Source organism: Amblyraja radiata, chromosome 5, assembly GCF_010909765.2.
Source record: "Amblyraja radiata isolate CabotCenter1 chromosome 5, sAmbRad1.1.pri, whole genome shotgun sequence".
In the NCBI taxonomy this organism is placed as follows: Eukaryota; Metazoa; Chordata; class Chondrichthyes; order Rajiformes; family Rajidae; genus Amblyraja; species Amblyraja radiata.
The window spans coordinates 1,391,359-1,413,087 of record NC_045960.1 but is presented as its reverse complement, the minus strand read 5'-3'; the positions used below and the strand labels follow the sequence as shown (position 1 = coordinate 1,413,087).

The 21,729-nt window shown below is 49.8% G+C and overlaps 1 protein-coding gene across 1 annotated transcript; it reads right to left on the bottom strand.

Annotated features, from left to right (window-relative positions):
• Positions 1-16,339: 16,339 nt before the first annotated feature.
• LOC116972884 (neuropeptides capa receptor-like) lies at positions 16,340-19,504 on the bottom strand. The gene is made up of 2 exons (XM_033020471.1): positions 19,447-19,504; positions 16,340-17,241 (listed from the first exon to the last, which is right to left on the bottom strand). The coding sequence occupies exons 1-2, from the start codon at positions 19,502-19,504 to the stop codon at positions 16,340-16,342; spliced, it is 960 nt and encodes a 319-aa protein (XP_032876362.1).
• Between the last annotated feature and the right edge of the window lie 2,225 nt (positions 19,505-21,729).

Genomic DNA, 21,729 nt, shown 5'->3' with positions numbered 1-21,729 from the left:
CTGTCATACGGGAGGCCTGGTCCCCCAACGCAATCCGTTCCCCAATGAAATATTACACCACTCACCCGTCCCCCCAATGCAATATTACACCACTCACCCGTTCCCCCAATGCAACCCGTCCGCCCAACACAATATTACACCACTCACACAGCCTCCACTGCGCAGGCACGGCTCATTTACCCTCATCTCCAGCACTCCGTCCCCTCCTCTTCACCCTTCCTCTTCTTTCCCTTCTCCTCCCCTCCACCAATCCCTCCCTCACCCTGTCCTTTCCCCTACCCTCAGTCACTCCCTCACTCCATAACTCCTCTCCCCTCCCTACCCCCTTCCTATCCCTCTATCCCCCACTACTCACCTCCCCGTTTTCCCCTCACAATACCTCCCGATCTCCCCCACTGCCCTCCTGTCCCTCTCTTCCCCACTCCCTACCTCCCCCACTCTCCCTCCTATCCCTCTATTCCCCTTCCCCACTCTCCCTCCTCACCTCCCCCACTTTGCCCCTCTCCCTCCCAACACCTTCCTCTCCCTCAATCCCCCCACTCTCCCTCCCAACTCCCCAGGATCTTTCCCCTCCTCCTCTCTCCTAATCGCTCCCTCACCTCTCCTTTGCCCTACCCTCATTCACTCCTTCCCTCCCTCTATCCATAAAAAGGGTGTTGTGGGTGGGGTGTTGCGGGGTGGTGTTGTGTGGGGAGGGGGGATGTTGTCGGGGGAGCGGGGATGTGGGGGAGAGGGTGTGGGGAGAGAGGGAGGGTTGGGGGCAGAGGGATGTGTGGGCGGGGGTGGGAATTGTCGGGGAGAGGGGTGCGTGGGAGGAGGGGGAATGAGCTTGGAGCAAAGACGGGGAAGAACCATGGGGGAGAGGGGTTATCATGGGGGAGAATAGAATAGAATAGAATAGAATCTTTCTTCTAGAGGGGGGGGGAGGGGGGGGAGGAGCCAGTGAGGGGGACCGAAGGGATAGTGGCTGGAATTGGCAGCGCGATGAGGACTCACAGCGGGCACAGATTGCTGGTCATTCTCCGCCGGGATCAGTGTCTCCACATTCCGTTTGGCGACATCTCCGACTGGGCTGGGTCTCCCATGCTGGGCTGCTTCTGGTCCCACCGAAAATTGTGTCCGGTTGGAAACGTCCGCCGGCCATCCTCAGCTCCAGTAAAGACTCAGTGGCACAGGGAAGGAAGAGGCCTAGACAGGGGGCTGAGGGAGAGCTGGGAAGGGGAGGAGAAAGCAGGGACTACCTGAAATTGGAGAAGTCAATGTTCATACCGCTGTGGTGTAAACTATCCAAGCAAAATATGAGGTGCTGCTCCTCCAATTTACGATGGGCCTCACTCTGGCCATGGAGGAGGCCCAGGACAGAAAGGTCGGATTCGGATTGGGAGGGGGAGTTGAAGTACTGAGCAACCGGGAGATCAGGTTGGTTATTGCGAACCGAGCGGAGGTGTTGGGCGAAACGATCGCTAAGCCTACGCTTGGTCTCACCGATGTAGAGTAGCTGACACCTAGAGCAGCGGATGCAATAGATGAGGTTGGAGGAGGTGCAGGTGAATCTCTGCCACACCTGGAAAGACTGGTTGGGTCCTTGGACGGAGTCAAGGGGGGAGGTAACGCGACATGTGTAGCATTTCCTGCGGTTCAAAGGGAAAGTGCCAGGAGAGGGGGTGGTTTGGGTTGAAAGGGACGAATTGACCAGGGAGTTACGGAGGGGGCGGTCTCTGCGGAAAGCCAAAAGGGGAGGAGATGGGAAGGTGTGGCCAGTGTTGGGATCCCGTTGGAGGTAGCGAAAATGTCGGAGGATTATTTGTTGTATGTGACGGCTGGTAGGGTGGAATGTGAGGACAAGGTGGACATTGCCCTAGTTACGAGTGGGGGGGTGGGGAGTGAGAGCAGTGTTATGGGATATCGAAGAAACCCTGGTGAGAGCCTCATCTATGGTAGAAGAGGGGAACCCCCGTTCCCGGAAGAATAAGGACATCTCCGATGCCCTGGTTTGGAGCACCTCATCCTGGGTGCAGATGCGGCGTAGACGGAGGAATTTGGAGTAGGGGATGGAGTCCTTACAGGAAGCAGGGTGGGAAGAAGTGTAGTCCAGATAGCCATGGGAGTCAGTAGGTTTATAGTGGATGTCGGTCAGAAGTCTATCACCTGCGATGGAGATAGTGAGGTCAATAAATGGTAGGGAAGTGTTGGAAATGGTCCAGGTGCATTTGAGTGCTGGATGGAAGTTAGTGGTGAAATGGATGAAGTCTTAGAAACAGAGAAACATAGAAAATAGGTGCAGGAGGAGACCATTCGGCCTTTGGAGCCAGCACCAACATTCATTGTGATCATGGCTGATCGTCCCCAATCAATAACCCGTGCCTGCCTTCTCCCCATATCCCTTGATTCCACTAGCCCCTAGAGCTCTATTTAACTCTCTCTTAAATCCAGTCAGTGATTGTGTATGAGTGTAGGAGGTGGCACCAATGCAGTCGTCGATGTAGCGGAGGTAGAGTTCGGGGATAGGGCCATGGTACGCCTCGAACAAAGATTGTTCGACATACCCAACAAAGGGGCAGGCATAGCGTGGGCCATTGCGCGTGCCCATAGCTACGCCTTGTATTTGGAGAAAATGCGAGGAGTCAAACGAAAAGTTGTTACGGGTAAGGACCAACTCCGCTAGGCAGAGGAGAGTATCTGTAGATGGGGAATGTGTTCAAAAGGGAACTACAGATGCTGGAATATCGAAGGTACACAAAATTGCTGGAGGAACTCAGCGGGTGCAGCAGCATCTATGGAGCGAAGGAAATAGCCAGAACCCTGACTGTCCTGGCAGACCTCCATTGCCAGAGTGAGCAACAGCGGAAATTGGAGGAACAGCACCTCATATTCCGTCTGGGGTCCTTGCGCCCTTATGGCATCAACATTGAATTCCCCCAATTTGGCTAGCCTGTGCTGTCCCCTCCCCTTCCTTCACCCTCTAGCTGTCTCCTCCCACCCTCCCATCCGCCCGCCCTCGGGCTCCTCCTCCTCCCTTTTTCCTTCTTTCTTTCCCCACCCCCCATCAGTCTGAAGAAGGGTTTCGGCCCGAAACGTCGCCTATTTCCTTCGCTCCATAGATGCTGCTGCACCCGCTGAGTTCCTCCAGCAATTTTGTGTACCTGTAGATGGGGAATGGTTGGTTCTGCGGGGGGATGGAGGTGTAGAGTGACTGGACATCCATGGTGAAGATGAGGGAATGGGGGGCCTGGAAAAGGGAAGTCATGGAGTAGATGAAGAGTGTGCGAGGTGTCTTGAACATAGGTAGGGAGGGATTTAACCAGGGGGGATAGGATGGAGTCGAAGTATGTGGAAATAAGTTTGGTGGCACACGAACAGGCTGAAACAATGGGTCTGCCAGGACAGTCAGGTTTCTGGATTTTGGGGAGATGGTAAAATCGGGCCGTGCGTGGCTGCGGAACGATGAGGTTGGAGGCTTGGGGGGGGGCAGGGAGCCGGAAGCGATGAAGTCAGTGATAGTGTTAGAGATAGTGGCCTGGTGCTCGTCTGTGGGGTCATGGTCCAGGGGTAAGTAGGAGGAGGTGTCTGAGGGTTGGCGTGTGACCTCAGATTTGTCGAGATCAGCGCGCCAGACTACCACGGCACCTCCCTTGTCGGCAGGTTTGATCACCCAGTCTGGGTTGTTGCAGAGTGAGTGGAGGGCTATACGTTCAGGGGGGGAGAGGTTGGAGTGAGACAGGGGAGTGGAGAAGTTGAGGCGGTTGATGTCCCGCCGGCAGTTTAAAATAAAAAGGTCTAAAGCCGGAAGATGGCCATGAGGGGGAGTCCAAGAGGAGGGGGTCTGTTGGAGACGGGAGAAGGGGTCATCACGAGGGGGTGAGGACTCCTTCCCATGGAAAAACGGTGAGGCCTCTGCTGAGGACAGACCGTTCGTTATCAGAGAGGGGGAGGTCAGGGGGGATGGTGAACACACGACAAGGATGGGGGTTGGGGCCGGAGGAAGGCAGGTGAGTGGACTGAGGCCGAGGCAATGTCTGGTGGGGGGGTGGTGGGTGGTCAGGGTGGAAGGGGGTATGAGGACTATAGTGTGGGTGGGGAAGAGCTGGGGTCACATGGTATGAGGGGGAAGGGGAAAACCAAGTGGGACGACCACTGAGGTTCCCTGTGTTATGGAGACGAGCACTAGGACCCAGCACAGTTAGAGCCTGCAGCGTGGAGACTTCAGGCCCAGTGCTGAGCCTTGGACTCAGGTAAGGCGACGGCTGAGGCCCTGCTGGTGGGCGGTGGAGTGGCGAGGGTCAGTAGAGTCAATGGTGGAGGCCCGTGGGGAGTGGAGTCCGGGTCAGCGGGCGATGCGTAGGAGGTCCTGGTCAGCGGATGGCCCGTGAGGCGACGAGGTTCGGTGGGCCCGGTGTGGCGGGGAGGTTCGGGCGGGCCCAGTGAGGCGGGGAGGTTTGGGCGGGCCCAGTGAGGCGGGGAGGTTCGGCGGTCCCATTGAGGCGGGGAGGTTCGGGCGGGCCCGGTGAGGGGGGGAGGTTCGGGTGGGCCCGGTGAGGCGGGGAGGTTCAGGCGGGCCCGGTGAGGGGGGGAGGTTCGGGTGGGCCCGGTGAGGCGGGGAGGTTCGGGTGGGCCCGGTGAGGCGGGGAGGTTCGGGCGGGCCCGGTGAGGCGGGGAGGTTCGGGTGGGCCCGGTGAGGCGGGGAGGTTCGGGTGGGCCCGGTGAGGCGGGGAGGTTCGGGCGGGCCCGGTGAGGGGGGGAGGTTCGGGTGGGCCCGGTGAGGCGGGGAGGTTCGGCGGTCATGTTTTGGTGGCGATAGTCGGAGGAATCGAGGAGGTAGCAAGGGTCGGCGTATCGGTGAGGAAGTGATAGTCAGAGTTACCGGTGAGGCAGCGAGGGTCGGCATCATTGGTGGGTGGGTGAAGGTCGGCGGCAGCATCGACATGGAGGTCAGTGACAGCGGCATCTTCAGTGGTCCGGGCCTGAGGTCGGTCCAGGAGGCGGTGAGTACTGGTGCTGCTCCTCGTGGCCAAGATGGCGTCGCGGGACTCGGCCTGGTGGTGTTCCAGCAGGCGGCGCGGGGCAGTGTTGGGGCCCGGGACCTGCAGGCGGTCGAGTCGCGGAGTGTCGGTGGCAAGAGCGGCCTGGAGGCGGGCGAGTTTAAAGTCCTTGGTGGTGTCCAAGAGGGCCAGGAATTGTTGATTGAAGAAGTGGATCTGTAGTTGGATGAAGTAGAGTTGGGCTCAGTTACAGGTCTGGGTGAGTGAGCCCCGAAGTTGCAGGAGAGTCAAAGTGAGTTCCTGCTGGTGCCGGCGCATCGCGGCCTAGAGTAGACCGTAGAGCACGGTGGGAGAATTGCCGTGTATGGCTGCAGATAGCCAGTCGGTATCTATAGCCCGGGTTGGGTCCGAACTGGGAGGTAGGGAACTGGAGCTGGAAACCATGAGGTACAAGATGGAGGCACAGGCAAATCCAGAGAAAGCAAACGTGGCTGTGGTTTCGGGTCTGGGTTAGAATGTGGTCGTAGAGTTGGAGGGAAGGGGGAATCACAGAGGGGGTGGTGGGGGGAGGGGGGGGGGGGCAGTTAGAGAGGAGGTTGTAAAACCGTCTTCTGAGAGAGGAGGAGAACTTCTTCAAAGTAGGCAAACCTTGAGGAGATTTTGCAGTGGAGTAGACAAAATGTTTTAAGAATGAACTGCAGATGCTGCAACCTTTTTCAGTCTGAAGAAGGTTCATACTCTCTAGATATGCTGTTGTCCCGCTGAGTTATTCCGGCATTTTGTATCTCTGTGGAGAACATGGTTAGGGGATTTTTTTAGTCACGTCCCTTCTTCAGGCGTGAAACATCGTCTATCCACGTTGACCAGAGATGCTGCCTGACCGGCTGAGTTACTCCAGCACTCTGTGAAACGTCACCTATCTATGTTCTCCAGCACTTTGTGTTTTTTTGTGTATGGACCAGCATCTGCAGTTCCTTGTGTCTTTCAAAAATAGGCACAAAGTGCTAGGGGAAAAATATGGGCAACGTTTCAGATCAGGACAATTGGCTACTTGTCAAACTTTGTTCGAGATGAGAAATGTCATTCGCTGAGTTTAGTTAGCAATCCAACAACCTACCTCCCTTTTATTGATAGCGGTATGAATATTAATTTCTTTAACTTCAAGTAGCCCTTACATCCCCTCTCTCTCCATCATTCCCCCACGCAAATCATACCAGCTTCAAAGTAATCTTGTTGAGTCTCATTGTCTGTAACTTGATTTCACCTAGCCCACAGCTAACAATGGCCTGTTTCCTTTAACCTCGTCATTTTTTTGCATATCCTTAGGATCTGGTTTGTTTTGTCATTGTCACACCTCAGCATTCCACATCTCTAGTCTCCCTCTTCTCTGACTCAGTCTGAAGAAGGGTCTCAACCCAAGTGTGTGTTTGTGTGTGTGTGCGTGTCTGTGTGTGTATGTGTTTGTGCGTGTGTCTGTGTGTGTATGTGTTTGAGTGTATGTGTTTGTGTGTGTGTGTGTGTGTGTGTGTGAGTGTGTCTGTGTGTGTGTGTGTGTGTGTGTGTGTGAGTGAGTGGCTGTGTGAGTGGTATGAGTTTCTGCATGTGTGAGTGTCTCTGTGTGTGAGTGTCTCTGTATGTGTGTGTGAGTGAGTGTGTGTGTGTGAGGGTCTGTGTGAGTGTCTGTCTGTGTCTCTGTGTGAGTGTGTGTGTCTGTGGGTGTCTGTTTGTGTGTTTGTGTGTGTATGTGTGTATGTGTTTGTGAGTGTGTTGTGTGAGTGTGTGTGTGTCTGCATGTTTGTGTGTGTCTGCGTGTATGTGTGTTTATGTGCGTGTGTGTGTAAGTGTTTGTGAGTGTCTGTGTGTGTGTGTGAGTGTCTGTGTGTGAGTGTGTGTGTGTGTGTGTGTGTGTTTGTGAGTGTGTATGTGTGTTTATGTGTGTGTGTGTATGTGTTTGTGTGTGTGCATGTGTTTGTGTGTGTGTTTGAGTGTCTATGTGTGTGTGAGTGTCTCTCTGTGTGTAAGTGTATGTGTGATTGTGTGCGTGTGACTGTGTGTGTTTTTGATTATGTGTGTGTGTGTGTATGTGTTTGTGAGTGCATGTGTGTGAGTGTATGTGTGTGTGTGTGAATGTGTGTGTGTGAGTCTGTGTGTCTACGTGTGTCTGTTTGTTTGTGTGCATGTGTTTGTGAGGGTGTTGTGTGAGTGTGTGTGGCTGCGTGTATGTGTGTTTATGTGCGTGTGTGTGTAAGTGTTTCTGTGTATGTGTTTGCGTTTGTGAGTGTGTGTGTGTGTGTGTGCATGTGTTTGTGAGTGTCTGTGTGTGAATGGCTGTGTGTGTGTGAGTGACTGTGTGTGAATGTGTGTGTGTGTGTGAGTGTGTACATGTGTTTGTGAGTGTGTCTGTGTGAGTGTGTGTGTGTGACTGTGTGTGTGTGTGAGTGTGTGTATGTGTATGTGTTTGTGAGTGTGTGAGTGTCTGTGTGATTGTGTGCGTGTGACTGTGTGTGTTTGTGATTGTGTGTGTGTGTGAGTGTCTGTATCTGTACGTGTGAGTGTCTGTGTGTTTGTGTCTGTGCATGTGTTTGTGAGTGTGTGCTGTGTGAGTGTGTGTGACTGTGCGTGTATGTGTTTGTGAGTGCGTGTATGTGTGTTTATGTGCGTGTGTGTGTAAGTGTTTGTGTGTGACTGTGTGTGTGTGTACCTGTGTGTGTCTCTGTGTGCGTGAGTGTATGTGTGTTAATGTATGTGTGAGTGTATGTGTGTGTGAGCGTCTGTCTGTGTGTCTGTGTGTGTCTGTGTGTGTTTGTGAGTGTATGTGTGTGTGTATGTGTTTGTGAGTGTGTGTGTGAGTGTGTGTATGTGTTTGCGAGTATGTGATTGTGAGTGTCGGTGTGTGCGCGTGTGTGTGAGTACCTGTGTGGGAGTGTGTGTTAGTGTCTGTCAATGTGTTTCTGTGTATGTGTGAGTGTGTCTGTCTGTGTGTGGGTTCGCGAGTGTGTGTATGTGTCTGAGTGTGTGTGAATGTCTGTGTGTGAGAGTCTGTGAGTGTGCGTGTGTGTGAGTGTCTGTGTGCGAGTGTGTGTGTGTGGGTGTCTGTGAGTGTCTGTGTATGAATGTGTGTGTGTGTGTGTGGGTATCTCTGTGCATGTGAGTGTCTGTGTTTGTGTGAGTGTCTATGTTTGTGAGTGTGTATGTGTGAATGTGAGTGAGTGTGTATGAGTGTGTGTGTATATGAGTGTGTGTATGTGTGAGACTGAGTGTGAGTGTGAGTGTGTGAGAGTCTGTGTGTGAGTGTGTGAGAGTCTGTGTTGGTGAGTGTCTGTGAGTCTCTGTGAGTGTGTGTTGGTGAGTGTCTGTGAATATGAGTTTCTGTGTGAATGTCTGTGTGAGTGTCTCTGTTTGTGTATATGTGTGTGTGAGTGTGTGTGTGAGTCTGTGCGAGTCTGTGTGCGAATCTGTGTGTGCGAGTCTGTGTGCGAGTCTGTGTGCGAGTCTGTGAGTGAGACTGTGTGTGTGTGTGAATTTGCTGGCCTGCACTCTGCTTGAAATGCTGTGAGATTGGATTTGCTGCCTGCACTCAGCTTCCAGTGCTGTGAGATTGGATTTGCTGCCTGCACTCTGCTTCAGGTGCTGTGAGATTGGATTTGCTGCCTGCACTCTGCTTCGTGCTGTGAGATTGGATTTACTGACTGCACTTTGTTTCAAGTGCTGTGAGATTGGATTTGCTGCCTGCACTCTGCTTCAAGTGCTGTGAGATTGGAGTTGCTGTCTGAGGGGAGATGGACTAAATGCTTGGGGGGGGGGGGAGTGGAACGGCAAAGTGCAGAGTGGGGGGGGGGGGGTGAAGGGCGGAGGGGTGACTGTGTGAACTGCCACCACACCAGCCGTGAGTGACTGGACTGCCAGCCCACCACCCATGAGTAAGTGAACTGCCAGCCCACGAGCTGTAAGTGACTGAAGTACCAGCCCACCAGCCATGACCTAGTGAACTGCCAGCCTACCAGCCATGACTCACTGAACTGCAAGTCCAAGAATCCATTCAGTCCACAATGTCCATACTAGCCCTCTGGAAACCAGTCCCTTCAGCCCGCAACACCCATACTAGCGCTCCAGAGATCCACGCAAGGATAGAATTTCCTCCTTCATTGCTGTGATCTGTATAGAAAGACGAAAATGTCTAAAATTGATTCTCTACCCTCTCTGCATTTTCTCTCACAGAGTCTATCACCTGTTTCCGGCAGAATTTATGGCAGTTTCTGAGCTGCCAGCCCGACAGGCCTGAGTTACTGATCTGTCAGCCTGCCAGGCCTGAGTGACTGAGCTGTCAGGCCTCAGTGACTGAGCTGCCAGCCCAATAATCCATTCGACCCACAATGTCCATACTAGCCCTCTGGAAACCAGTCCCTTTAGCTCACAACACCCACCCTAGCACTCCAGAAAACCCACTGGTCAGCAATATTGGAATTGGTGGTGAGGTAGAACATTGTGTTGGGGGACCAGCCTTCCCGTGTGAAGCTGGGACCCAGAGTAGAAGAATCGAGGGCCAGAGTAAATATTTGTACGCTGTACATATGCCACGCAAGACCAAAAGGGCTAAAATTGTTTCACCCAGAAGGGTGCTATTGAGTCCCCAATAAACTCTGTTGAAGCTGTGTGTGTGTGTGTGTGTGTGTGTGTGTGTGTGTGTGTGTGTGTGTGTGTGTGTGTGCGTGTGCGTGTGCGGCGAGCGTTGGATAGCAAGTGTAGAGAATGTGGGAGTGCATTGACTGATTAAAGTGATGGGCAACTTGAACCTTGGTGTCGTTGCTAACGATTGAACGCAAAATATTTTGCTCTATTTCATAGAATGTTCTCCGCCATTCAATATGATAATGGCTGATCATCCAAAATCACTAACCCGTTCCAGCTTTTTCCCCAAATCTCTTCATTTCGTTAGTCATAAGAACTATATCTAACTCTCTCTTGAATTTATTGGGTGATTTGGCCTCGACTGCCTTCACAACTCTCTGGCTGAAAAAATGTGCCCTCGTCTCAGTCCTAAATGGCCTACCCCTTATTCTGAAACTGTAACTCCTGGTTCTAGACTCCCACAACATCGGGAACATTCTTTCGGCATATGTCCTGAATTTAACCTAGTGAACCTGCACTGCACTCCCTCAATTGCAAGAATGTCCTTCCTCAAATTTCGAGACCAAAACTGCACACAATACTTAAGGTGTGGTCTCACCAGGGCCCTGTACAACTGCAGTAGGACTTCCTTGCTCCTAAACTAAAATCTCCCCATCGTTTCCCCTCATTTCTTTCTACCAGCTATGTCCCAAGTAAGCTTTTATTCTGAAGAAGTATCACCACCCCCAACGCCGTGTGTGGATTTCCCTTCAGATTACTGCTTGCAATTTAAGAGCACTTGCTTTTTGTTCTGCGTTCTGTTTGGCAGGATTGCTACGAGGTTGTACAGGGAGGTTTCACGGCAGTGGGGTCACGACCCATGACCCGTACTGTTGCTACGCTACTCCAAATGGATTACACGCGATGTACTGCAGGTCGGCACTTACCATTGTTTCCAGCGTAGCGGGCCGGTTAAAACCCGCTGAAATTGTCAATTTTTGCGCTGTAAATAATTATGGAAATCGGTATAAGCGTGTGAGACATTTAGCCTACTTCAGAATTCCAAACGTGAGGAGAAATGACGGTAGATAAGAGCTGAAGGGACAACAACAGCCAGAGTGCTTGGCGAACATTGGTCGTTTGCTCACTGCATTTCATCAAGTAAGGCATTATTTGTGTTTTTTTCTTGATTACTTTGGCATCTAAAAAGTTTCAGAAGTGATAAATCTGGCTGTAATTTTTTTAAATCGCCCATGGTTCTCGTGGGTTTTTACATACAAAATGAAAACGCATCTGAAGCGAAAATTTACAGCCAGATTTATCACTTCTGAGAATTTTTAGATACCAAAGGAATCAAGAAAACACACAAATAATGCCTTACTTGATGAAATGCAGTGAGCAAACGCGATAATTCCCAATATTTTCAATGTTTACCAAGCACTTTAGCTGCTGTAGTCCCTTCAGTTCTCGCTTCTCTATACCTTCATTTCGCTTCATGTTTGGAATTCTGAAGTTGGGTCCATGTCTCTCACACTTACCCCGACTCCCACAATTTTTTTCAGCGCAAAAATTCAACATTTTGGCGGTTTTTAACAGGTAGGAAAGTACGCGTTTCTAGCATTAATAACATATACCGGAAGTGACGGATGTCTTCCAGTTGGATTTAGCGGCTCCGTGCGTCGAGCCCTATGACCCAGTGACCTTCCGTGCAACCCCCCTATACTCAACCCCAGGTGTTCAGTCTGATCAAACCATATTTTCTACAGGTGGAATTTTTATGAACTCGTCTTCAAGCGATTTGTCGCCGCAGCGCCCCCTAGTGGTACAATAGCCGCAGCGTGCGAATACTCGCATTGCGCTTTTTGCTCAGAAATCGACAGATTACATCAGGTAAAACGTTTACAGTCATTTATTCTTTGCTGCCCTGGTGGAAATAGCAAACACCGACATAAACACACACACACACACACACAAATACTTCATACTCAGTAGCAATCAGCACGGGAGCACCTCAAGGCTGCGTGCTCAGCCCCCCTGCTCTACTCACTCTATACTCATGACTGCGTACCCGGACATAGTGTGAACTCCAGCATCAAGTTCGCCTACGACACCGCTGTTGGACGAATTACAGATGGTGATGAATCAGAATATAGAAATGAGATCGACCGATTGACCAAATGGTGCCAGCACAACAACCTGGCTCTCAACATCAATACAACCAAGGAACTGATTGTGGACTTTGGAAGGGGAAGAATGGGAACCCACAATCCTGTTTATATCAATGGGACGATGGTGGAGAGAGTCAAACCCATCAAATTCCCGGGCGTGCATATTTCCGAAGATCTTTCCTGGAACCAGCACACTGATGCAATTGTAAAGAAAGCACATCAACGCCTCTACTTCCTGCGAAGATTACGGAGATTCGGTATTGCAAAGACCATCCTGGCCACACACTCATTTCACCATTGCCATCGGGAAGAAGGTACAGGAGCATGAAAACTGCAACGTTCCTGTAGCTGTTCGTGAATCGCTTCTTCCCTACAGCCATCAGGCTATTAAACAAGACAACAAATAAGCTCTGAACTACAACAGACTATTATTATTATTATTGTTCTATACTTGTTCTTTATTGAGCATGTGTGCATGTGTATACACACACTGAACTGTTTTTCTCCCGTGATGTACTATGTTTACATATTCTGTTGTGCTGCAGCAAGTAAGAATGTCATTGTTCTATCTGGGACACATGACATTAAAACACTCTTGACTTGACTCACACACACGTAAAGACTCTATTTCTCTCTCGAACACACAAGCACGCACGTACACACAAACTCTCTCTCTCTCTCTCTCTCTCTCTCTCTCTCTCTCTCTCTCTCTCTCTCTCCTCTCTCTCTCTCCACCTCTCTCTCTCTCTCTCTCTCTCTCTCTCTCTCTCTCTCTCTCTCTCTCTCTCTCTCTCTCTCTCTCTCTCTCTCTCCTCACACTTTGCAGTTACATAACATCACTTAATAAACACACGTTGGACACATGCATAAGGAGGATTTGGAGGGATACGAGCCAAATGCGGGTAAATTGTCCGATGTTAGATGGGGCACCTTGGTCGGCAAGGAAAAGTTGGGAGGAAGGGTCTATTCTTGCGCTGTGTGACTTTATAAGAATTAATAGAATTGTGAAGCAACGTACCCGCCGGATCCTGGGTTTTCTGTAGGTAGAACAGGGGAGGAAATCACACTGCAAATATGCGGATGTATGTAGATAAGTTGGCATGGTCAATTTTAAATTGTCCATAGTATTTAGCATAGGGCTAGTGTAAGGGTGATCGCTGGTCGACACGGACCCGGTGGGCCGAAGGGCCTGTTTCCGCGCGGTATCTCGAAACCAACGTAAACATAACATGTCTGAGAAGGTATTTTTCAAATTCAATTTCCGCGCTGTATTTCCAATTTAAACTAAATGAAACCAATCGAAACGAAACTAAACTAAACTAAACTGAATCAAACTGAACTAAACTAAACTAAACCAAACTAAACTAAACCGAACTCAACATCCAGATACAGCAGGCAGTTGGGAAGGCAAACTGCGTCACAATCTTTATTATAAGTGTTTCACCAATTGGATGGGGTTATTAAGGGAATACCCTGGAATATGATGTGCAATAAAGTTTCACTCGATTGATTGCTGCGCTGGGTGGTGATAACTCGAATAGTGATTACTCAGACGAAATTCGACCGGCTTTGTCATTAAATATTATATTATACTCTTTGGGCTTGAAAGGATACAAGATGTCCTGCCTAGTGTCCATCGAATCCCCAAAATAAGGGGGCAACCGTTCAGTAAAACAGATTAGTTGTAGATTCGTGGATGTGTATGGATTTTTTTTACGGACAAAGACAATGCAATGATTCACGAAGATATTGGTGAATATATGCTGATTTTTGAAGTGGAATTATAGATTACTAAACCAAGTGGGACCTGTTTGGTCCCGTCCCCTCAACCCGTGAGGGAGTGAGGTGAGAGGGGGCGGGTAGAGAGGGGAGGAGTGAAAGGAGGAGGAGAGGGAGGGGGGGGGGGGAGGGGGGAGAGAGCGGGGGGGGGGGGGGGGGGGGGGGGGGGGGGGGGAGGAGGAGTTGAGAGTGTAGGTGGGAAGAGGAGGGGGTTGAGAGGAGGGGGTGGAGAGGAGGGGGTAGAGAGGGGGGAGGGAGGGAGGAGGAGGAGAGGGGGCAGAGAGGATGGGAGGAGAAAAAGGGGGTTGAGGGGGTGAGGAGAGGAGGGGGGAGAGGAGGATGGAAGGGGGGAGGAAGAGGGCAGCTCGCAGGGGGGGGGGGGAGGTCACTCGCAGCACAGACGCAGCACGTAGAGCCATTTTGACGTCATCAGCCAAAGCCGCTCAATTTTATTTTCAAAGTTATTTCAGATTCTTGAACATTTTGATTAATAACTAGAAATAATGCATGACATTTTCAGATAAGACGTTTTTTGACTTCACGGCATAAATAACTATCGGCATATGTAAAAATGTTACCGTTGCCTCGTCCTTTTTTCGAGAAGATGTGATCACACACAAGCAAATAAATAGAGAAATCCACAAGCAAGATCAGAGTTTTATAGTTATACTAGACCAAGTGTTTCCCCAATGGCGTTTGCGGGGGGGGGGGGGGGGGGGGGGGGGAGGAGGAGGAGAAAACGGGATAGATTTGGGAGGGAAAGGAGAGCGGGGTAGGGGGTGAGAGATGGGGAGAGAGATGTCGGGGAGGGGGGATGGGGAAGATGGGGAGGAGGGAGAGGGGTGGGGAGAGAGGGGAAAGAGTGGGGAGTGGAGGGGAAGGGGGAGAGAAGTGGAAGAGTGGGGAGGGAGAGAGGGGTAGGGGGAGTGATGTACCTGCCCTCTCCATACCCCCCTGTTCCCTTTAGCCAACGCAGCCGTGCCCTACCCGTAGCCCCCACTGGGGGGGGGGGGGCGGCATCACACACACTAACCACCCCCACACACAGAGTTGGAAAAGTGTATAAACACCGTTCCCTACCTGTAGCCCCCAGCGGAGACGAAGTCGTCGAAGTCGGGTTGCGGCCGTCTTAAAATAGCGTATCTTGAAGTCGTCGAAGTCGGGTCCGTCTCGGCAACGCCGGGGGGGTGTGGCGGGGCGGCATCACACACACGAAGCATCCCCACACACAGAGCATTAAAAGTGTAATGCCCCAACGCAGCCGTTGCCTACCCGCAGCCCCCACGGTGTAATGCCCCAACACAGCCGTTGCCTACCCGCAGCCCCCACGGGAGACGTGGTCCTTCGAAGTAGAGCCGTTCCCGAAAGGCCGTTTTTAAATGGCGTCGCGTGAGGTTGTGCTGCGGGCGCCAGCAGCCGTTATGGTCGCTGGCCAGCAGGAGGCGACAAAATGAGTGAGTGTGGGGGGGGGGTGAAGGTCTTAATGAAAAAAATGGGCATAAACATAACGAAATGTAATGAGGAGTGGATAGCTGGAAGGGAAAGTGAAATGTCCACCGAAATGGCTGCTTGTATGGGTTGAGAAGCCAGTTTGTACTCTGTACTGTCACTATGGCAACGATGTATTTGAACATTGGGCATTGTGACATCACACGATGGAACGTTCACCATTGGCTGGGGCTCCTGCATAGGCATATGTAAATGTATCCATTCCGATTGGACATATGTGAGCATCGGGCATTGTGACATCACACGATGGAACGTTCAGCAGGGGCTGGGGCTGGTGAAGCCACTGTGGGTGAGAAGCCAGTTTAGTTTTGAAATATTGGGGGGGGGGGGGGGGGAAGGATCTGATTAAAAACGTGTACTTAAACACGACGAAATGTAATGAGGAGCGGATACATAGAAAGAAAATTGAAATCTCTACCGAAATGGAAAAGACGTCGGCGATTCCGCGTCCGGTTTCGGAGTTGCAGGGAATCAAAGGAAGAAATGCGGCCGGAAGCCGTACATGTAAATGGATCCGTTCCGATTGGACGTCCGCGAGCGTCGGGCATCGCGATTGGACGTCTGCGAGCATCGGGCATTGTGACATCGCACGGCGGGAACGAATCGAAAGGCAGGCAGGCAGCCGGACGCCAGCCGGACGGATTGGGCGAGACTTTTATATAATAGATAGATAAGGATCTGGATATGGATAATTAACGCCAGAAGTTGTGCTGGGATATTCCTACTTCGACTTTACTGTATGGCAGATGAGGTAGGATGGGACGAATTGTATCCTTCTGATATATGTCATATCCTTCTGTACCTTATCTCACCCGCTCACTCTAATAAAACCATCAGACTTCGAGAAGAACAGTTACTACTGACCACTTGCCTATAGTTTCGATTGAACCAATTTGACTGTTACCTCTATGTGTAGGAAGGAACTGCGGGTGCTGGTTTAAACCGAAGATAGGCACAAAAGGAATGATTAACACAGTGGGACAGGCAGCATCTCTGGAGAGAAGGGTGACGTTTCGGGTCGAGACCGTTCTTCAGACTATGCGCGACGTTTCGCTTCGAGACCCTTCTTCAGACTGGTCTGAAGTCTGAAGGAGGGCCTCGACCCGAAAAGTCACCAATTCCTTCTCTCCAGAGATCCTGCCTGTTCCGCTGAGTTACTCCAGCTTTTTGTGTCTATCTTTGATTCTCACCTCTAATTTGAATGGTAATGTATCATTCGTGCACAGTTGTGCCCGATATTCCTCTCTGCAGGAAGGTTTTGAGTTGCGCCGCTGGAAATTTGGCCTGGTCCCTTGCTTATTTAAGCAATTCAGCTTTCCTTGTGAACGGATATTTCAGCCAATTCGTCAATTGCTCCCTGAACTTGCGCTGAGTCACTGCATAAATGCAGGTGTTGGTGCAACAACTTAGCAGCAGCGACATGTATCCGACCTCCTGGAAGATAAACACGGGGTCGTTGTAACCAGAGTACGTCAAGGTATTGGTGATTCGATAGTAGAGGAAATGTATAATGAACGTCATCCACAAAAGGACGAAACTTCCGGAGATGGCGAACAGTAAAATTACGGACTTTTTTCTGTTCTCCATTTGAGGGTCAGTGCGATTGTCCTTGTTATTGTGGCGGCGGAGAGCTTTGCGCCTTCTGCTGGCCACGATGATGAATTTCACAGTCACTACATTGAGCAGCACAATGAGGAAAAACGGGAGGAACGGGTTTATAATGCAATTCAACGCTGAAAACAAGATCCACATTGGGTCGGTATAAAAGCTGGACTTTGTGTGGCAGTACCACGGCGTGCCGTTGGTGATGTACCGGGGTTCGTTTTTAAAATACCAGGGAATGTTTCTCAAAATGCTCAGGGTACACACGGTCCAAAGCACTCCGGCTGCAACTTTCTTTCTGCAGTACTTGGTTTTCAGCTTCTCCCAGCAGATGGCGACAAAACGATCAAACGTAAAAGCGACTGTTAACCAGACAGAAATGTCCCTGCATGTGTAGACAAGGATGATTCTGATGCTGCAAAGCGGCGTGATCCATATGAAGCCGTCCGGGAAGAAAATCCCGACAATTCTACTTAATATAACTCCGGTGACGACGACGAGTAGATCCGCCGCTGCCATGCCAACAAGGTAATGAGTGATGCATTTGGAGAGACCACATTTGCCCCTGGACAGGATCACAATTGCAGCCACGTTTGCTGAAAGGAAACAGATTGATGTAAGACACATCTTCCTCTTATTCAATTGATCTCTTTCTCGGTGGTTGGGAATCATTCATATACTATCACTAATCGTTCAGAAGAATAATTATCCGACGAAAGGACGTGCAGTCCTGGAGAGGGGCCAGAGGAGGTTTACAGGAACGATCTCAGGAATGTGTGGGTTACCATATTTTAGCATTTGTCAGCGCTGGGCCTGTACTCGCTGGAGTTTAGATGAATGAGGGGGACGTCATTGAAGCGTACAGTTTCTTATCTCTTCGAGCAGGATGCAAGTCCACAAAATTCAAGTACAGTTTCATACCATTTCATGCAGGGTGCAACGCCACCACATTCAAATGCAGCTTCATACTATTTCAAGCTGGTGAAACCACCATAAAACCACACAGTAGACATTCAATGTGTTCAGTTGATTCACAGCTCAGACAGAGTCGTGACCTCTCCCTACCCCATCATGCAGAGACTGAGCCACACCCACACTTCCGGGTTTTATAATTCCCTCCCCCTCCCACCGGAAAAGGTGTGGCCTTCATGGCGTGATTGACAGGAGCGAGATTCTCAACATTTTTTAAACACTATTAACACTTGCTTTTCATTGATGGGAAGAATCCTCTGCATCTGATGAGCAGAGGGGGACTGAGTAAGATGGCCAAAAATCACAGCCGTAAGTGGTAGCGTTTTATCTAAAATCAATATAGTGCAAACAGGAAGTTGTCAAGTTTAGACAAACAACCATTTGCAGGCAGTGCCTTTTCACTTCATCCCAATACCCCAAACCACCATTTGCAGGCAGTGCCTTTTCACTTCAACCCAATACCCCAAACCACCATTTGCATGCAGTGCCTTTTCACTTCAACCCAAACCCCCCAAACCACCATTTGCAGGCAGTGCCTTTTTACTTCAACCCAAACCCCCCCCCAAGCAACCATTTGCATGCAGTACCTTTTTATTTCAAACCAACCATATTTTCATTTTCAAACCACATTAAGGGCACTCACAGTTGAGTAGACATGCTTTCAGTGTTATTCGGAGCTCAGAGAGATGGCTTCCTCCATCTTGCAGAGACTGAGTGAGGCACACCACTTCCTGGTTTTATAGTCCCTCCCTCTCCCTCCAGCAAGGGCAGCAGAGAGAATGGCAATTAAAAAAAAAACATTAATATCTCTCTGATTTTTCATTGATGGGAAAAATCCTTTGGTCTCGGAAGGCGGAGGGGGGCTCTGAGCGAGTTGGCCAAAAATGACGGCCGTAGGTGGCGGCGTTCTCTTGGAAATCGCAGCACAGTGGGCCAAAAGCGGTCAAGATCAGACTTTTAGTAATATAGATATGTTTCTATAAGATATCCCCTCAACCTTCTAAACTCCAGTGAATACAAGCCTAGTCTTTGCAATCTTTCCTCATATGACAGTCCCGCCATCCCAGGGATCAATCTTGTGAACCTCAATCACAAGGATGTCCTTCCTCAAATTAGGAGACCAAAACTGTACACAATACTCCAGATGTGGTCTCACATTACAACTATAAAACTGCAGAAGAACTTCTTCACTCCTATACTGAAATCCTCTTGTTATGAAGGCCAACATTCCATTAGCTTTCTTCACTGCCTGCTGTACCTGTAAGCCATCTTTCAGTGACCGGTGTACAAGGACACCAGGTCTCGCTGTACCTCCCCCTTACCTAACCTAACCCCATTGAGATAATAATCTGCCCCCTTGTTTTTGCCGCCAAAGTGGATAACCTCACATTTATCTATCGCTTGGGTTATCTTCGGTTTGCTCCCACATTCCAAAGATCTATTTGTTATTTGGCTTGGTATAAATGTAAATTGTTCTTAGGGTTGGGATCGCTGGTCGGTGCGGACCAAACGCGATGGGACCTGTTTCCGCGCTGTATCTCTGAATTTAAACTAAACAAAACTCACCGTCCGACCATTGTGAGTTCATGTTCGGGACCAGCTTATCGTGCGGGACACCTTGTCAAATGCATTACTCCCGTAAATGAAGAGAAACAGTTCACTGCCCTACCCTCCTAAAGTAATCACCAACATGAATCACTTACTCAACGAAAGCTCAATCAGGTTTGCCTGACTGGAACTCACCACACCTCAATACTGAGACGGCCACGCTACATCCCATCCTTAAGAATCGTCCGCCAAAATATCTCCACCGTGGATATAAGACTCACCGGCGTATAATGTCCTGATCTCCACCCCTATGTTCCACCGTTCCAACGTGGACGGCATGGTGGCGCAACGGTAGAAACATAGAAACATAGAAAATAGGTGCAGGAGTAGGCCATTCGGCCCTGCGAGCCAGCACCGCCATTCATTGTGATCATGGCTGGTCGTCCCGTAGCGACAGCCTTAATGCGCCAGAGACCCGAGTTCGATTCTGACTACGGGTGCTGTCTGTACCGAGTTCGCACGTTCTCAGCGTGACCTTCGTGGGGTTTTTTTCTCTCGAGATCTTCGGTTTCCTCCCACACTCCAAAGACGTACGGGTTTGTAGCTTAATTGGCTTGGTATCAACGTAAAAACAAAGATTGTCCCAAGTGCGCGTAGGATTAATGTGTGGGGATCGTTGGTCGGCGCGGACTCGATGTTTCACCGCTGTATCTGTAAACTAAGCTAAAATAAACTAATCCACAAACAGCTTTGCCTATTGTCCATTCTTCAGTGACCTTACCCGTGGGTAAATAAGATATTGTACATTTAGACTAGTTTGCAATCAAGCTTTCGCACAAATGAGAATTTCAGGTTGAACACTTACCTGGAACGCCGACCGCAGCGAGAATGGGATAATAGATGGCGTAAAGTAATCCTCTTGCTGGCCCATGCATCCTCTTTCGTTGAAACCTTGATACATATCGTTCGGGAGAAGTGTGATACGCTAAACTCGAACATCGCCTAATGTAGACATGAATAAATTCCCCAGAGAATACATTAACCAATACCATTGCATAATATACTTATTTCAGATAAATATACACAAAACGCCAATTGGGGAACAGTGGCCCTTAATTCGTCCTGCAGAGAATACACCCAAGATAGACTCAAAAAGCCGATTATTATCTCAATTAGGTTAGGTTAGGTGAGGGGGAGGTGCAGCGAGACCTGGTCACTGAAAGCTGGCTTACAGGTACAGCAGGCAGTGAAGAAAGCTACTGGAATGTTGGCCTTCATAACAAGAGGATTTCAGTATAGGAGCAAAGAGGTTCTTCTGCAGTTGTATAGGGCTCTGGTGAGGCCACATTTGGAGTATTGTGTACAGTTTTGGTCTCCTAATTTGAGGAAGGACATCCGTGTGATTGAGGCAGTGCACCGTAGGTTCACGAGATTGATTCCTGGGATGGCGGGACTGTCATATGAGGAAAGATGGAAAGACTAGGCTTGTATTCACTGGAGTTTAGAAGGATGAGTGGTTATCTTATAGAAACATATAAAATTATAAAAGGATTGGGCAAGCTAGATGCAGGAAAAATGTTCCCAATGTTGGGCGAGTCCAGAACCAGGGGCCACAGTCTTAGAATAAAGGGGAGGTCATTTAAGACTGAGGTGAGAAAAAAACCTTTTCACCCAGAGAGCTGGGAATTCCCTGCCACAGACGGCAGTGGAGGCCAAATCACTGGATGGATTTAAGAGAGAGTTAGATAGAGCTCTAGGGGCTAGTGGAATCAAGGCATATGGGGAGAAGGCATGCACGGGTTATTGATAGGGGACGATCAGTCACGTCCACAATGGTGGCTCGAATGGCCGAATGGCCTCCTCCTGCACCTATGTTCTATGTAATAAAGAATCTATAAATCGCCATGTAGCTTGCTGGGAAGTAAATGCCAACAATCCTATATAATATGACTCCTGTGATGATGACGAGAAGGTCTGCCGTTGCCATGCCTACCAGGTAGTAGGTGATGCATTTGCAGAGGGCGAATTTGCCCTGGGACAGGATAACAATTAGCTGAAATAAAACAAGATGGTCAAACTAAAATAATTGCATTTTTATGTTGTAAACCGCACTACATTCATGTATTAATTTCACATTAGATTATTGAGATTAAACTACAGACAGGGAACACGTCCTTCGACCCATAATGCCTATGCCGAACATGATGCTAAAATAAACTAATCCCATTTGTCTACATTTAATCCATATTCCTCTATATCCTGCACGTTTGAGCCATAATCTAGAACACAACTGAACGCAGATGACAGGGTGTGGCTCAGGCTGGTGAATTTACAATTCAACTGTAAGGACTGTGCTTCCGTATGGTTTAGTTTAATTTAGTTTAGGGATACAGCGGGGAAAGAGGCCCTTCGACCCACTGAGTCCGCATCAACCCCCGCACATGAACACTACCCTATACTCACTAGGGGCAATATATATGTATATCACGCCAATGAACCTACATACCTGTGCGTCTTTGGAGTGTGTGTGTGTGTGTGTGTGTGTGGGGGGGGGGGACACCGAA

Bases quoted from the DNA above. Each gene is read 5' to 3' on its own strand.
- LOC116972884 (XM_033020471.1), bottom strand. From the start codon at position 19,504: ATGCCGTCCACGTTGGAACGGTGGAACATAGGGGTGGAGATCAGGACA. The intron at 17,242-19,446 runs GTGAGTCTTATA...GTTTCCTTTCAG, and splicing joins GATCAGGACATTATACGCCG to CAAACGTGGCTGCAATTGTG.